Source organism: Lineus longissimus, chromosome 1 (assembly GCF_910592395.1).
Source record: "Lineus longissimus chromosome 1, tnLinLong1.2, whole genome shotgun sequence".
Classification (NCBI taxonomy): Eukaryota; Metazoa; Nemertea; class Pilidiophora; order Heteronemertea; family Lineidae; genus Lineus; species Lineus longissimus.
Window position 1 is genome coordinate 14491672 of NC_088308.1, and position 19183 is coordinate 14510854.

General features: G+C 42.2%; 1 protein-coding gene and 1 long non-coding RNA gene across 2 annotated transcripts in view; one reads left to right on the forward strand and one right to left on the reverse strand.

Annotated features, from left to right (window-relative positions):
• Positions 1-17664, reverse strand: part of LOC135488738 (uncharacterized) — a 70017-nt gene extending 52353 nt beyond the window's left edge. Inside the window, exon 1 of the long non-coding RNA XR_010447032.1 lies at positions 17378-17664. This is a non-coding gene — a long non-coding RNA (uncharacterized LOC135488738). The remainder of the gene's footprint in view (positions 1-17377) is intronic.
• On the forward strand, positions 11972-14126 carry LOC135496599 (uncharacterized). Its single transcript, XM_064786004.1, has 5 exons — positions 11972-11988; positions 12198-12320; positions 12470-12592; positions 12738-12818; positions 13301-14126. Exons 1-5 carry the CDS (start codon positions 11972-11974, stop codon positions 14124-14126), a joined length of 1170 nt encoding a protein of 389 aa, XP_064642074.1.
• Positions 17665-19183: the final 1519 nt, after the last annotated feature.

Consider the following 19183-nt stretch of genomic DNA (forward strand, 5'->3'; position numbering starts at 1 on the left):
CCCACCAAAGCCAATGGGATACTTTTAAGTCACCACTCATAGGTCAATAGGGAGGTTCAGATCTGGCCTGACTCCCACTCCGACTGACACTTAGGTCGGAGTCTGGATTCTGCTGCAAGAAATCGTGGTTGGGATATTTTGCCTCCAGGAGGTTTGTTCCCGTCTGCAGTGACAAAATACACCTTTTAAGCAAATTTCCTCAATAGCTTAATTGCATCCAGGCCTCTCAATTACGTGAAGATCTCTATACACTCTGTATTTTTTTACCCTATTTTGGGCTCCTGTTTTTTGATCGACGTTAGCCTAAATTTCAGCGCCTTAAATTTAATTTGGTCACATATATGGTGATATATAACTCAAAATAACAATTTTGGGATTTTAGGTATTATTTTATGGCATTTTGAAGTCGATTTTCTAGATGCCATAAAACGCTTCAGGGGGGTCATTTACCCCTTTTTTTAAATTTGGGCATCTATTTTAAGCGTTAATTTGAACACCTTTTCCTTGGCATTTATTACCACGTTAAACGCGGTTATCAGCAAGTTATTGAGAGGCCTGGCATCAGGACTTGAAAATCTGAAGGGTCAGTCGGAGTGGGAGTCGGGCCAGATCTAAACCTCCCTATTGTCTCTACCTAGTTTACCTGCACAACTTGTCTCCAAGTCACAACCTGTCATGACATGCACAACTGGAAGCAGGGGCCATATTTACAAACAAAGCCCTCGCAACTTTTCGACCACGCTGATCTAAGCAGCAACATCTAACATAATCCTCCAAAATCACCAGAGTATTGAATCACCGATTCAAATACGAATATAAATATCTTATGGAGAATATCACAATGAGGAATTATTTACGATGTAGACATGTATTGTCTGTACATGATGTCCTGATGATTGCTGTATGGTACATCATACATGACACAGACAGACCGCATGATGATGAGATAGCATCCCACGACCAGATTTTCCGCACGGTTTATAATCACTACGATACTCACAACGATCTGACATAAGTTATCAAAAAAACTTAACCGTGATATCAACTATTCGGACTTGATTTATTGACATAATTTGCAAATATGACGCAATCTATTAGTTTAATCGAGCAGCATCAACTTACCTCGCACGTGCCTTCTGAAGATGACGAAATACAGCAGCACCACATAATACGACCAATTCATTTTCGAAAATAAATCCCTTTTCAAAATCTGACAATGGATTTAAAAAACCTGTCAAATAAATAATAAACAATACAATTTTACGTTTCTGGCATTCCAACTTGGTCATAAATGGATAGGCATTATTTTGACGAAGTTTTTAAAAATATATTTCCTGACCAGAACATAAAAGCTATGCAGGCGGGAATTCTGTTGACGTCATTAGCGGGAAATCCCTTCCAATCAGCGGTAATTTATGCGCGGATTTGTGGAATTTAATGAAATGGCCAGGGCCATTGTGCTCACCTCATTTGGAGGAAAGATGGATAAAGAGCATGGTCTTGTGTCATGTAGTGTTAGGTTTGATGTAGGTCCAAGCAATTACAATTTCCCCAAAATGGCCAATACAGTACATTCGACCTCTGTGACCTTGAAAAGTAGGTCAAATCAAAGAAGACCCGGGTGACACATTGAATGGTTGTTAGAATTAGATGTACCTATGATATAAAATTGGTGCCAATCGGGCAAGTCATTACTAGGAATAATGGCATTTTGAAGAATTTAGGATTTGGCCCCCTCCCTGGAGGCCAAACGGCAAATCAGATCGCACCAAACTTCGATACCTGAGATCACCTGACCAAGGGGTACATGTGTACTTAATTTGTGATCAATAGTCATTGCAGTGAAGAAACGTGCCATAGTTACGGCCTGACGGCGAATTTACGCCATTTGACCTCTGTGACCTTGACAAGAAGGTAAAATTAAAAACCTGTGTGACATATACTGTATGGTGGTTAGATGTACCCATGATATCAAATTGGTGGCAATCGGGCAAGAAGTTAAGGAATAATCAGATTTTTAAGGCTTTTGGATTTTGCCCCCTGGTGGTCAAGTGGTGAATCATATTGGACCAAACTTCGGTCCCTGAGATCAGCTGACTAAGGGGTAAATGTGTACCAAATTTGGTATCAATAGTCATTGCAGTTTAGAAACGTGCCATCGTCACATCCTAACGGCCAATTTACACCATTTGACCTCTGTGACCTTGAAAAGGAGGTCAAATCAAAAACCCGGAGGATATATGATGCACCTTTGCTAGAAGTACCTACCATATTTTTTTCAAAATTTCCCGACTACTATTAAGGGAGATATTGCATATTTTCACTTTTAACGTTTGGCCCCCTGGTGGCCAAACCATGAAACGAATCGGACCGAAACTTAGTCTCCCAAGTGTCATTACATAAGGGTACATGTGTACCAAGTTTCAACTCAATAGCTCTAACAGTTACGAAACGTGCCCTGCTAACGGACGACGGACGACGACGACGACGACGACGACGACGACGACGACGACGACGGACGACGGACGCCACGGTATGGGATAAGCTCACCTCTGCTAAGAGGTGAGCTAACTAGGCGATTTCAGACAAAAACAGCAAATTAAGTGGCAACAACCGTTACGATTGTGATATGTACTATCAAAAACAACTTGTACTTGCTTACATTCCTCAATCCTGACCGTAATTCGGGTGAAGCCTCGTTTACAAGTACAAAGTATTTCCCCGCGAATATTCAAAACTGCTTGGCTCCTTGCCAGTTAAATAACGTGACTATACACAAAATAGAAAACTTTGATGGAAATTGTAAATCATTTTTTTATCTATCAGGGGAAAACAAGCTGATGATGATCAAGTAAATCATTCATGAGAAATCGTTTTTGTTGCTGAAGCTTGCATGACGAAGTTATGCTAAAACCTTTCCTTGTGCTCTACTGCGCCACCGTAGTTTTCTATTTAGACCAGCGATGACGTCATTTCTGGTGATTCCCTACGTTGTCCAATGAGCGCTTTTTAAAATGTGCCAATTGGTATTGTACAGTATGCAATGTATTTTTTCAGCGCTGCCAGTTGCCGAACAGAATGCCGTAGCTCCCTCAATTTCCAATCAATTTTTATGGGAGTGACATTATTGTATTGCTTAGAATGTCTACTTTTTACTCATGAAAAAATCGTAGAACTAAAACTTAATAGGTGAACAGAATCATGCCGATTCACTGCACATACTGTGGGAATTCTCCACTTCAAAATACATTGGCGATGTCATCGCGAACAGAGCATGCACTTCCGATATCGTTTTCACAGAAATGTGGCCAAATTTTCAAGAACTAATTTCTGAAAGTAGTCCCTAAAGACCTTATGACTACCACTGAAACGAATTAGTGATAATATCGCCTACCAGACTACTTTTTAAGCAGAAAATTGGGTACTTACCCCGGTACGACCGTAGTAGTAATAGCCCATAGCGGGCCATCGTCATCGAGCTGAGTGTAAACAACATGCCGCCATTTTGTCTCCGCTTCGGTATTTCGTAGGCCGCTTATAATGCACCTTCTCAATTAAAACCAACATAATAAGGCCTTGCATCGTTGATTGAATAGGAACACCACACAAAACACAATGAAGTGGGGGTACAATCGATTACGAAGCTGAAGTGAACAGTGATTTATTCCTGGAGCTATTTCATTGATGGCTGACGTCATCGGGCGGGAATTTGAATCGGCAGAAATAATTAAAAGGCAGGTAGCGCCCTCTCCTGTTAAAATTTGAACTTTTTCTCAAGAAAATAGTTTTTCAAGAATTTTATCTTAATATTAAAGCATATTTCGACAAATTCTGCTGCTCCTAGGCCGATATAGGCCAGTTTCCTTCATGCGCTCTCGCTCGCAGGAAGTAGGTCGAATGGCGACAAATTTTGTTTTGAAAGTAGAGTTTGACCAGAAGTATCCAGAAATGCAAAATTGAAGTCTCTAGGTCTTACGGTTACAAAATGTGCACCATGGGTTTAACGGACGGACGGACGGACGGACGGACGGACGGACGGACGGACGGACGGACGGACGGACGGACGGACGGACGGACGGACGGACGGACGGACGGACGGACGGACGGACGGACGGACGCCACTGAGCAGCTTATTTGACAAGCTCAGCTGACTTTGTCAGCTGAGCTAAAAACTATGAATATTGTCTAAGTTTACCAGGGAACATTTAGTCATAATGCGATGGAAAAATTCATGATAAAAAACCTGAGGTAATTCTTTTAAGTTTGGAAACAACCTTACTCGCATGTGACGGAAATACGGACACGTAATAAATAATGAAGCTCGTCTCTTACACAAACCTGGTCACAAAGACCACAAACATTTTCTGCAGTCTCATTTCTATACATTCTGGTTACTGTTTCTGGGAATTTTATAGATCCATTACGAATTTTACAAATACTGACCGTTCGATATAATGGTAATTTTTTAACATAGGGCTCCATATTCAGGTTTTGTTTAAACATTCTATAAATTGTACATCTGAAATCATTATTTACCTCGTTTCTCCATAGTTGTTCACACTGGTCTCTCATTATCTGTTCAACTACAATTTTCAGTTCTCGTAGGGACAAAACCTCGGGAGTATACCAAATTTGAGTGAGGCCACGGCTGTCTAGAACAGTTTTCACACTTTTACACCAGCCTTGGTTTAAATAACCCTTGTCTAAATGCTCCCTAGTTATGTTATAAAAGATATAAGCCCATTTATCTGTTTTTCCAATTCTGAGTCTGTTCCAAAAAGATAACATTCGCACGGCTATGTGAATCTTCAAAGAGTATCGCCCAAGTTCTCCCATTACCATTACTGTATGAGTTCTTAACGGTAATCGTAGCAAATATTTGCAAAATTTAACTTGTACACGATCCAGCAACTCGGTGTTTTGGTTACCCCACACCTCACTACCATATAGCAAAACTGGTGTGACTACTTTGTCAAATATGTCTGGACTCAATTCGACCGTAAGAGAAAGTCTTCTACACGCTCTCACTCTCAGTACACCAAACATGGCTTTCATACCTTTATTATATCTATCTTTTATTGCCCTCGCAAAATTTCCATTATATGAGAATGTTATGCCTAAGTATGTGAAATGATCTACCAACTCGACCCTACCCCCATTATATCTAAATTCCGGTATATTTACTCTAAGCTTTCCCTGGCAGTAGTCAACAGTGTTGCCATCTATCTATGAAAAGTCGGAAACTGACCGCACTAGCGTGCTTTTCAAGCTATCCAAGCTGGAAAAGCCCCAAAACACAAATTTTCTCAATTTACACTACATAATTTTGGCTAAGCATTACAAATCTTTGACTTATAGATGGACCCATCGAATTTTCATCCAAATTGTTTGATTTTTCGTCTGCTGGTGCTTATATATATATATAATCGTGCCAGAAGTCGGGAGCTTATATTTTTTGCCTGCACCCCCCCCCCCCCCGAGAATATTGATTGACTGAGTTGGCTAACGCATTTTGCTGTAGTCCGTTCAGAGCTTATTTAGCGCATGCGCACTGTCGATAAGTGACAAGGCCCGCAATAGCTGATAATGACGTATTACAAACATTGTACAGCATAGTACATACATCACATGATGCAAAGAATACTGTATGTCAGTTCGGCAAACGTCAAAATTCGGCAGCGATGCCGTTCGAGGAATCCCCCGTTGCTGTTGCTGTTAACGGCAACGGTTGCTTTATAGGGGATGCCTCACGCGGCATCCCTCAGCTTCGGGATTACTTCGGGGCCGAGCGCTGCCGATTGGGGGTTCCATTATAGATTAATAGGGGGCAGCTGGTATTGATCTAAATATTTACCCAAGGAAATGTAAGTCTATCCACGCATTTTTGAAAATTCTCAATTTTCAGAATGGCCTCCACTGAAATGTGGCGTCAGACCAACTGATGGAGGTTCATTCTAATACACTTACTCAAATACAGCTAATTAATACGACCTGTCCCATGTCCCCGTCTTGTAAGCTCTGGCTCAGCAGACGACATGTACTGCAGAATATTCTGGCGCAAATAACTTCCGGTGCGCGTGCAAGAGGGGGCATGTTTTTTAATTCATTTCAGCAGTAACCAAAAAAAACGGAATTAATCGAACGATGCTCACATGATTTTCAATGCTGTGGTGTCAATTTTCACCGGAAGTGTCACTTTACGGCAACGGTTGCCTTAGACGGCATCGCTGCCGAATTTTGACGTTTGCCGAACTGACGTGGGCCTAGCACAGGCTAGCAATAGCATGCCATGGCCCTACAGTACATAGATCTATAGATCCATGGGGCGTCTGTAAAAGACGAAATGAGAAATGAGAAATGAAATGAAAATAAAATGGAAATGGACCCCTGAGGCAGATTCTGGTCTGCAGATAATGGGTTGAGATAAAACAAGAACTTGAGTGGGTCAGCGATTTCTGGTCTGCAGCTGACCCACATTAAGACAAAGGCTGTCAAGATGGCGAGTTTTATTGATGCAGAGTCGGTAAGTGCTTCATTACTCGCTCAGAAATTGGATAATGACATCCAACATAAATTTTCTGGCCTACTGACATGACTGAAAGGTTGTAAACCATCAGCAAAAAGCATGATATTGAGAGGAGTCATAGGGCAATGACAAATGAGTGATGAGAGTGTACCAGTAGTTGTCTGCAACATACATTATGTACATAGCAATGCATGCATATGCTTCATGTACATAGGCCGGCCTATTGTGTCATCCTGTGTCCGCGGATTTTAGCTGGTGCTAGCATTGTCATGCTAGGCAAGTCACTTTACATAGGCCTATTATAAGTACAGGTGACCCGCAACCTGCTAAAACCCACCCGCGCACAGTACGGTAGGCCCAGCCTACAAATTACAATGGCTACATGTCTGCTCTGCTGCTGCCACATCCCCGTGCAGCCTATTACTACATAGGCCTACTAGCCTTTAGCACGATGACCATGGCAGGGACTGCTCTTCTTAGGCGAGATATAGGCCTATCCCATCCCTCGGTCAGGTGCTGAGCCTGGGGTTGGTTCTAAACCTGGCACTGCCACGCTGGCACTGGCACTGGCATTGGTCATGAAAATGGCTAAGACCAACACTCATGCTAGTATGTAGGCCTATGGAGCCTTACTGGTAAGTTTTATGAAAAAGTTCTTCTTAGGACAAAAAGGTTTGTTCAGGGTAGCAAAGAAGTCAATTGCATAACAAGAACCATTCTGTAGGTGAGAATTTAAGTGGTAATTCTTCGCTGGTGGGCTGCCCTGTTGGCTTTTGGAGAGCACATGTATCTATTGTCTATCAAAATCATAGTCTGTACGTAATACATGTAAGAACCCTTTTTCTCTTATTCCAGAGTTCTGATGATGAAGCAGATTTGGGAAACTTTCTTCTTCCTCGCCAGCCAACGAGAGCAGTTCAGAGATTCACACCTTTAAGGTATCATATCAGTGACCTAACCTTTTCGCGCAACCTCCGACCTCGTCGTTAAACACTAGTGGCATGTTTCGTTTCTGCTGAAGCTACTGAACTCAAACTTGGTTCACATGTATTCAGACACAGAATCGCGGCCTAACCAGGGGGCCGGACGTAAAAAACTGAAATATCCCTTTATTTATGTTTTTTGATGACAAGTGAGCACATGGTCCATGGATGATATCATTTTGAAGTGTTGAAACTTAATAATATGTAGGGCCTACATAAAAAATGGTGCATGTGATTTATGTGAAATACTTGTACATGTACATGTAGATGACCTTTTCTTATAATGATGGTGTTATAATTTTACTGTTCAATTCTTGCAGATATCCTCCTTCCAACCTGAACACGCCCCAAACAACAAAGAAAGATAGGATTGATGGCGAAAATGATAATGCACTTCCAGACCTGATATCGACCTCATCTACATGTACACCTGTTGAGAAGTCCGGAACCAAATATGATAATAAGATCAAGACTAGTATTGGGCAATTCGCCTAACAGCAAATTGCAGACCATATCCCTGGTGAAAGTATTTTGTCATGTTGAGAAATTAGGTTTGCACCAGGATATAACCAGATAAATCAGAGGCAAATAACCCTGAATAACCAGCTGAATTAGGTTGTGACAGTAGGGGCATCATAAATACTAGAATTAGCGATGGTTCTGGGACTGCAACAACTCAGCATATGGATGGTCAGAATCCAGCAGACAACAAGCAAATGTAATCTGAATCTCAACATCTTTCGTATCTTTTGATGAGTTTTCTGGTCGAGTGAGGGAAACCAGTTGGCCATCTGATATGGCTGGTGGGGATGAAAGCTCCCAATGTTGGGACGACCAATAATACATTGCGTCTCCACAGTATTTATATTATAATACCTCCCTCCATGCACACATGGTTCTGCTGCCAATTTTTTCTTCAAATGATCTAGGTGTCAATCATGCACTTGTGGGTACTGGCACCACGTAGGTAACTTCTGATCTGATCTTAAGTGGCAGGTTTTTGGTGCTTTGTCCTGGTGCTCATTTTTAAGATGACAAAACACTATCACCAGGGATATGGTCTGCAATTGCTGTTAGGAAAGTCACAACCTGGGGACAAAAAATAAATGTGATTTAGACTTCGCATTCCTTTGAAGTGTAGGTTGCAACATCCCAGGCCATTGATGCATGCATGGTCACAACATAGGGGCAACCGGGAATCATGGCAAGGATTTTTACAACCATTCTTTTGAGGTGTAGATTGTGATGTGAGGGAAGTGTCTTGATCTCTACATAAAATTCCTTCGACATGGTGCAACAAACCAGTCCAGTAGATATATACATGGTCATAGCATACGGCATCGAGACAACCAGTATGCAAGGTTACGGCCAGGCCCAAGGGGTATGACCGATCAGCACTAAGAGTAAAAACGTAAAATGCAATAATATCTTTTTAAACTAACTGCCACAGTAGGTTTATTTATTCAATCTTTTTGAAGTAAAAGAATTACAGTGAAAAGAACGAAATACGGCTGGAATATTATACTGGTTTGTCTTCGGACGGCAAATTCAGCACTGCACCGATGTCAAGGTTAAGACGGTTATACGACTTTGCCTCATCAGCTCCTCGTGGTCAAGGCTCCTATATCCATGACTGATGCGGTCGCAGAACAGAACAGATGCTGATCATCCCCGTCACTGCGTCAGGCTGTAAAACAGAGCGAGGAAATATTTTAACTTCACCAGAAGTTTTATCATTCATTATTCAGACCAACAGACACTGACTACCTGCTAATAGTCTATGAATTTCATTGTCATAATTCAGAACAAACACTTATCACCTTTGCTGACAATATTTTCAGAAGGTGTGTCCATTTACACTGCACTTGTATACGTGCTTTACTGTACATTTCTACAGGAGTGCGCAGGATGTACAGAAAAACGATCTCCAAAACTGTTGCTTTCAGCACTCGCGACACGTTAAGCGAGGTTTTAGCAAGTATTTTCAGTGAAGGTATATCTCATGTGTAGAGTCTGGGTGATTTTGAGACATTCTTAGGTGTTTAAGGCGCACAGTTTGATGAAACTTGCCCGAATTCGTAATTTTTTTGATGAATGTATATCCGCCATTGCGGGGATCTGGAAACTTTCGGATGACAAGTTTGCCTCAAAAGATGGAAGTGCTCCCTATAATCACCCAAACTAACAGCGAATATATATTCTTAAGATCCTTTTCATGACCTCTGATGAGTTAATTTTGTCTGATGCAGTGTTTCAACACAAATTTGAGGGCGATTACAATCACGAAAAAATCACACTCACCCAGTTTAGAATGCGTAGACGAAATGTCTGTTGGCTCTTCCATGTAGCGGGTATCCTCCCACCTGTTCAGGTCGGGACAGATCAACGTTGAGCAACTTGCCTAATCGGTAAAAACGCGGGAGGCAGTGCTATTACCGGAACGGTTCAGAACCGGCGATTTTCATCAAAAATCACCCGAAAACTAAATGAAATGGCCAGGGCCATTGTGCTCACCTCATGTGGAGGAAAGATGGATAAAGAGCATGGTCTTGTGTCATGTAGTGTTAGGTTTGATGTAGGTCCAAGCAATTACAATTTCCCCAGAATGGCCAATTTACAGTACATTCGACCTCTGTGACCTTGAAAAGTAGGTCAAATCAAAGAAGACCCGGGTGACACATTGAATGGATGTTAGAATTAGATGTACCTATGATATAAAATTGGTGCCAATCGGGCAAGTCATTACTAGGAATAATGACATTTTGAAGAATTTAGGATTTGGCCCCCTCCCTGGAGGCCAAACGGCAAATCAGATCGCACCAAACTTCGATACCTGAGATCACCTGACCAAGGGGTACATGTGTACTTAATTTGTGATCAATAGTCATTGCAGTTAAGAAACATGCCATAGTTACGGCCTGACGGCGAATTTACGCCATTTGACCTCTGTGACCTTGACAAGAAGGTCAAATTAAAAACCTGTGTGACATATACTGTATGGTGGTTAGATGTACCCATGATATCAAATTGGTGGCAATCGGGCAAGAAGTTAAGGAATAATCACATTTTTAAGGTTTTTGGATTTTGCCCCCTGGTGGTCAAGTGGTGAATCATATTGGACCAAACTTTGGTCCCTGAGATCACCTGACTAAGGGGTAAATGTGTACCAAATTTGGTATCAATAGTCATTGCAGTTTAGAAACGTGCCATTGTTACATCCTAACGGCTAATTTACACCATTTGACTTCTGTGACCTTGAAAAGGAGGTCAAATCAAAAACCCGGAGGATATATGATGCACCTTTGCTAGAAGTACCTACCATATTTTTTTCAAAATTTCCTGACTACTATTAAGGGAGATATTGCATATTTTCACTTTTAACATTTGGCCCCCTGGTGGCCAAACCATGAAACGAATCGGACCGAAACTTGGTCTCCCAGGTGTCATTACATAAGGGTACATGTGTACCAAGTTTCAACTCAATAGCTCTAACAGTTACGAAACGTGCCCTGCTAACGGACGACGGACAACGACGACGACGACGACGACGACGACGACGACGACGACGACGACGACGACGACGACGACGACGACGACGACGGACGACGGACGCCACGGTATGGGATAAGCTCACCTCTGCTAAGAGGTGAGCTAAAAAGTAAGCAACGGCTGCAAAAATAAAGTACACGTTGTTCGTTAGCAGGTTATGAAACGTAACCTAACCAAATTTCAGGTCGTTCCGTGCGGCAGTTTCGGAGATACGTGTCGAAAACCACATCCCTCGGGTACTGGCGATCGGCTCAGTAAAAACAATAGACCATATCCACGGAGTTGTGGATATGGTCTAAAAAGGTAGGTTTTTAGGTTATGGGGATGACTGTTTTGTCAATCCTGCTGTGGATCAGGATAAGACCCATTATCGGTGCAGTTGCGGCATGAAGCTACATCAACATTAATTAAAGGCGACCCCTAATAGGTCTGTTTAAGAATCATCTCAAAATTGCCTGATGCCAGGAGAGACGAAATTATTTCATCTCTCTCTGAACCCCTCCCCCCGCTCAAAAGATGAAAAACGAGTGATGTTTGGCATCAACACTTTATTTAGGAAATAAGTCATTGAAATAGCTTGGGTATGCTGCTATGGTGGCCCAGTAGGACAGCATAGTATTTAGCTGATGTTAGTCAACCTTTTCTGTTTTTTTGTATGATGCCTAGAGTATGGAAAAAAGACAAAATTTTCGGCTGGAAATCACCGACCCCCAGGCCCTCCCCCCCCAGATGAAATAATTTCGTCTTTCCTGTCATCAAGCAATTTTGAGACGATCCCTTACTCAGAGACTGAATTGTCATGTTAAGCAAGCAGGGTGTACTTTTAGCAATTGTGCGACTGAGCATTTTCTTCAAACCTACTTTTCGAGGTCACAGGGGGTCAATAATACTGTCCACTGGCATTTTCCTCCTCATGACCTTTGACAACAGGTGAGCAAATGGTCCATGGACGATTATCACCTCATTGTAGGGGTGACATAAAAAATATAGGTTGATAGCTAAAACTCCTTCAGTATTACATGGTCACATTATGCTGGTTCTTTTTTTGTGGGTATTTGTTGTGAGTTCATGCAATATTCGCAGCGTTAGGGTCAAGCTCGTCGAACGCAGTACCATAAAACTTTGTTCTTTTCTTGCAGACGCCTGGACTCTCACGCCAACACATTTAAAGAAGATGAATGGAAGGGTGATGTTCTTCTTCCAAATTTACAATGGAATGAATGGAAGGGTGATGTTCTTCCAAATGTACAAGTCAAGAAGAAGTAAGTTTTATGTTAAAGTAAACGGCGTCGGTTATTTGTCACAAATTAACCAATAGTGCAGGTTAATGAAGCTAAGTTGTTGATGTTAGCCTTAAGGTGGAGCTCGTCGAACGCAGTACCATAAAACTTGGTATGTTCTTTTCTTGTAGACGCCTGGACTCTCACGCCAACACATTTAAAGAAGATGAATGGAAGGGTGATGTTCTTCTTCCAAATTTACAATGGAATGAATGGAAGGGTGATGTTCTTCCAAATGTACAAGTCAAGAAGAAGTAAGTATTATGTTAAAGTAAACGGCGTCGGTTATTTGTCACAAATTAACCAATAGTGCAGGTTTATGAAGCTAAGTTGTTGATGTTAGCCTTAAGGTGGAGCTCGTCGAACGCAGTACCATAAAACTTTGTTCTTTTCTTGCAGACGCGTGGACTCGCACGCCAACAGGTCTAAAGAAGATGGATGGATGGGTGATGTTCTTCCAAATGTACAAGTCAAGAAGAAGTAAGTTTCATGTTAAAGTAAACAGCGTCGGTTATTTGTCACAAATTAACCAATAGTGTAGGTAAAATCCACCCTCAATTTCCTTCAATTGGTCAGTGTTTTTTATTGGATGAATTCCAACCATTACAGTGACTTTTTAGCATTACACCTTTTTGTGCAATGGCTGAATTTCATCGGCCTTTATTCATAGTGCACAATTTTTGGCTAACCTGTCAACCTGTCATGCAGCAGCATAGTGACATGTTTGCCTACATCTGGTAGACCTTCTCAGCGACCAAATCAGGGACCAGATATCATTGGTGAAAACAAGCATGTTTTCCCTGTTTCCAAAAAAAATCACTAACATTCAGGACGGTATTTGTTCTAGCAGAAGAGGAAAATGGAAGTTTTGAAAGATCATATCCCTCCTCATTTTTGTTCTTACCTCAACGCCACACTGGGAACTGTTGCCATTTTGACTAACCTTCTTGTTATTTTTCCAGCACCGACTCTAATGATGAGGACAGTGACGATGACATTATATTCGTACGCTCTAGCCCTGCCCACCAGATCGCACCTTCTACATGTACAAGCCCAGCTACTAGTATAACTGAAGACCAGGAGCATGTCGAGTTGTTTGAAGGTGATGGATCGATGCCTTTGATTAGTCGCCCTAAGAAGGGACTCGCTGCACGTGAAATACTGGCTCTAATCTTGCAAAAACCATCAGAAGAAAGTGTATGTGTGCAGAAGCCAATTGGGGTGAGGAAAAATGCTGTATTTCTGGTGAATCTTAACAGTGTAAGGTTGGACTCCTTAAACGCCGATGACAATGGGGCATGGAAATCAACCCAGCCGAGAACCGACTTCTGGGTTGATAGGGATGAGCAGGGGAAAGTGATAAGAGTATACGGCGGTACAGTTCCAAGACATGCCTCCCACCAGCTGTATACATTGACAAGGCAGTACTCGGTCCACAAGGGGACCCTGAGTAAATGTGGGAGAAAGTTCCAAAGGATCACATCGGTCTTTTACGACTGTAATAGGAACCGATGCAAGTATGCTGTTGTCCAGTATCTTCATGAAGGTGATAATGAAGAGGTGCACATGGCACCACACGGGAATTCAAAAACCAGACATAATCTGTACTATAGCACAGACCCTGTTGTAATAGAGAACATAGAACAGTCTCCCAAGAAAGTAAAGAAAGTCCTGGGAATGTGTTCCATCAAATTTCCGCAGCTTGCGGGGACTCTCGCAGTGTCTCAAGCGAACCAAGAGATTCTGTACAGTTGTATAATGCTCGAAGGGCAAAAAACCCAGAGATGAAGGATGAGCTGACAGTACTGCTAGATGCACTGAGGTCCCAAGAAGGTGGGGGGAAATTTCTACACGAGTTGACAATCGGTCATATTCAAAGACATGACAAATCAAAGGAACAGGACTTCGAACCCACCCTACAATATGTCCTAGCGACAAGGGATCAACTTCGTGATGTGGAGAAGTACCTCACACCTCCTGAAGACTTTTCCATACTGGGGGTCGACCCAACTTTCGAGTTGGGTGCATTTTATGCAACGTTGACCACCTACCAGCATCCTCTCCTGGTGAGTGTCAAATCTGGCACTCACCCTTACTTTGCAGGCCCCGCATTTGTTCATTGCAAGCGTGAAACGAACAACTACTTCTACTTCCTGAACTGCCTCCAACGCCTAAACCCAGCCCTGCGATACATCCAAGCATTTGGAACAGATGGAGAAACCCCGTTGCTAAATGCCATTGTAGCTGCGTATCCCGATGCCATAAACCTGCAATGTTGGATTCACAAGAAAGCCAACATTGAAAGGCATTTGGCTACAAAGATGTACATCACGACTGTAGTGAAAAAAACCATCATACTTGATATATTTGGGTCGCAGGAGGGAACAACGTTAGTAGAGGGATTAGTTGATTCAACTGATGAATCACAATTCAACCGCCGGGTTGAAAGTATGCGCGAAAAGTGGGAAGCCTGTGCTCCAGGATTTCACAAATGGTTTGTTGACCACCAGGCCTTTCACTTCAAAACAAGGATGATAGAGAGTGTGAGGAAAGCAGCGAAACAAACCGTTAGGAGGTACACAACGAATCCCAACGAGAGTTTGAATAACACGGTAAAACAGTGGATGGGACACAAAAAGAAGTCCCTTCCTGACTTCAACCAGAGCTTGAAGGATTTCGTTACATACCAATCGACCGAGGCAAAGAAGGCGATTATTGGTAGGGGTGACTACAGGCTAGTTCCTTCATTACAGCATCTCCAGATAGATCCAGTTGTGTGGAAGAAGATGAGCATGGAGGAGAAAAACGCCCAAATCGAGAAGGTATTCGGCAAGAGAACGTCCAAAGCAATGGTTGAAGTACCCGTGGATGTTGCTCCAAGTGAGCCGACATCGCTTTCGATTAGCTACAAGGATGCCGGTTTAGTGTCAATTCCACAAGACCTATTAAAGGCAATGTGGGACAAGGCGAGCTCCCTCGGTCAGAACAAGCTGGACATTGCTTCAGCACCAGGCAATGAACAGGCGAGGATGGTTCGTAGCACTGCTGGGAAAGCACCACATTACGTGGAGTTCTCTAAAATGTCAGGGAAAGTGACATGTGATGAAAGGTGCCCCCAATTTAAAAGCATGTCCATGTGCTCGCACGTTATTGCAGTGGCGGAGTCTGCAAATATATTGGATAAATTTCTGAGTTGGTGAAGAAAGAAGAAGGGGGAGGTCGATCTCTTGAAATTGGTCACGACCGATTCTTCCAAGGGGGCCGGGAAGAAATCCGGCGCCCCTACAAAACGCAGAGGTGGTGGTTTCCGTGGGGCACCAGAAACGCCTGAGACCACTATAGATCCCTTCACAGAGTTTCATACATAAATACCAGGTGCAGTAGATGACAGGTTTCATGTCCTCCTCTTACATCAGACAAAGGCAAAGAAATGCTATGGCTGCGGAACAAATTTGGACAGTGGGTGTACACTCACCATAGTGAAACCAAAGGCGCAAACTCAACATGTTGCAGTTGACAAGCAACTGTATGTTGTACGGAAATTTGGCCCAAGGGCATACTTTACCAAGGAAAATGGCGAAGGGGTTAAAAAAACAAAACAACAAAATGCGTTCTTCCATTTCCGCCTGGCCTGTATTAAGGCAAAATATCCTGATGTTGTGGCGAATCAGCTTATATTGGCGGAAGAAACCCGTCCCTTGCTTAGTCCACAGGCTTTGCAAAAGCTAGCAACTCTTGGAGTTGAAGTCTAAACCAATTGGTAGGTGTCTCGCTTATTGCTGATCTGTTCTTGCATTCATACATATGTACATGTACATGTAGTAGGAGTATTTTTTGGTGATACATTTATATGCATGTAATTTAGTTCATGCACGAAGGCTATTTTTGTGAAATCGCCTGGGATGTTGTCATGGGTTGTGTTTAATACATGTACTATGCATTATTCATTCTTCCATATCTTAGCATTTCAATTCTTTGTAGTTTTGTTTCAATAGCCATTGAAGTTTTCTGGTCATTTTTTGTTGCAATATAGCTAGTAGTAGTAGTGGTACAAGAACAGTATTAGTTTGTAAGAACAAGTACAGGTACAAGTGAAGCCTTATTGTGGATTTCCTTTACTAATTATTGTGAAATCCGTCTTGTAACTGCTGATTTTATCCACGTTCATTTTAAAAAATTCATTTATTTTCTAAATAAAACTATTCTTTAGGTATAATTTTGTACTAGTTTTGATTATAGCATTGGACTTTGGCCGATCTGACCCCCCCCCCCCCACCCTCGGCCAATCCTGACTGCAGCTGTTGGACTCTCCTCCTACTAAGTATCTGAGATGACCCATCAATTTGCAATCCTGGCAATGATTATCAACCAACATTTCTTCTAAAATGACCCCAGATCAATCATGAAGGGAACGACTACCCGACACTGAAACAAACAACACAGTTCTACCCCTTCAGTTCATCGATGTTTTGAGAGACCCCCTTACTATAAGGATCATTCTTGAGGAGATCAGGGGTTAATATGCCCTTCCCTCGTCGCAGAGACCCTTACTATAAGGATCAATCCTGAGGAGATCAGGGGTTAATATGCCCTTCCCTCGTCGCAGAGACCCTTACTATAATGATCCATCTTGAGGAGATCCATCTTGAGGAGATCAGGGGTTATAATATGCCCTTTTCCCGTCGCTCAAGTTTTGTACCAAAAGGAATTATCAACCAGGCACAACGCAGTAATATTTCTGAGATGACCCCTATGATCTGCCCATGTGGCGCTTACCGTAAAATTCCATATTTTATACACACTCATTTCCATTTCATTTTCATTTCATTTCTCATTTCTCATTTCGTCATTTACAGACGCCCAGATCCATGCACTTGATTGGGACCAACGTTTACGAAAACGTCACGTCACGTCACGTTACACTAATGTAAAATGCATGGTGACGTGACGACGGCCAACACTACGTCATGTAAACGTTGTTCCCAATCAAGTGCATGAATCTATAATACATAGAAGAACTCAGGGAAAATGGTGCTTACCTCCGATTAGGTCGCTTGCCCGAACTCTTGACCACCTCTTTGACGCATGCAATGCATGTCGTAGTAATAGTATTTCACTTCAGAACAGGATTGTCAACAAGATTTTTCAGCCTTTTCTTGGCTGCAGCGATCGTCCTCAAATCTCTCCTCCATTAGGACCCTGCTCTTCTTCAAAAACCTTCACGACTTTTTCTACAGCCGAAAAAGAGGAAAATTGATCACAAATTGCAAGCATAATGTTAACAGTACTCTCGCGTTTCAAAAATAAACTCTCCAAAATCGCCTGACCAAAATGTATCAACTGCGCATGTCTGAACGGAAGTCACGGTAAAATAGCAGAAATAATTAACACCCTCCCGGCGCCAGCCTACCTCTCCGGCTGGGTAGTTGATAAAGCTTGGAATCAGTGAAACCTTGGAACCAGTGATAAACCTTGGAATCAGTCCTAAAAATGCATAAAAACATGAAATAATGCCATTCGAACCTAACGTGGTTACGAATCAACATTTGGAGCTTATTCTTACATGATCAGATCGGAATTTTATGGTAATTTAGAAATCTGTCGCATATCCGATTCAATAGTCTATATTTTAAAACAACCCAGTTGTACCTCGCCTCCAGTGTACAGTACTGATCTCCCAAATATGGGAAGACACGCCCACCACACACCCATAATATGGACCAATAGCGCTCCGCTTATAAATACGCCACCACCACACGGGGCCTTTTCGATCAGACGAGTTGCCTGGGAAGTTGGGGGCCTGTCATGCATTATGCATGGATAAGGTTGACGACTATGTCTAGGCCTAATTGTCTATGATTGACTGATATTTTATAACAAACGATGAATAAAAGAAGCCTAGTCATGTATGTTTATTACCGAAGTTTGCGGATGAAAAATTTCCTTCGCCGTGAGCGATTTCTTACATCTTCCAGTACGCATCGAGGGATGCAGAGATCTTTGTGACGTCACCAGTTCTAAGCGGGTTTTTTTATTCACGTGTGTTTGTCCTATGATCTCGTCCATCTGGTACCGAGCATAATACTATATCGTCTATGGAATACAAAACAATCATAAAAACTAATTTTTGCTTCCATTGAAGAGAAATAAAATATTTTAACGACCACAGCGCATTGCCAATTGATGACGTCATCCTCCACATTAAAAATGTTGGCTTCTGAACGAACTGGCAAATTGCTATCAATAAAGTCAGCTGGGACGAGACTGTCAGTTGGGAGGGTATAAATCGTGGAAGGAACGCACCCGATTTCCCGCGCTATTTCCAGAGTGATTCCATGGTTTACATTGAATATTCCAAGGTTTATCAGTGTTTCCAAGGTTTCACTAATTCCATACTTTATCAACTACCCAAAATTCAGAATTATGCCACGGCATAAATAGGAATTGTGGTGCACCATAAATCAACCAATCAAAACATCGGATCTCGTGAATTATGTCGCGGCAGAATTCGGAATTATGCCACGGCATAAATAGGAATTGTGGTGTGGCATAATTCGACCAATCAGAAAGTGGCAATCGTTTTATTTATGGTGCGGCATATATCGCACTTCCGGCGTCCATAAATCGCACTTCCGTCCATAAATTCGGCTCTCTGATTGGCTGTCTGCTATTACGAATATAGTCGTGGGTCTAAAACGATTATAGTCGTGGGTTGATTCATTTATGTCGTGGTATAATTCAGATTTAATGGTCACCATAATTCATGAAATGCGGGGGTCTGATTGGCTGTCTACTATTATGAATATAGTCGTGGTATAAATCTGATTTATCCCGACCCTTAATTC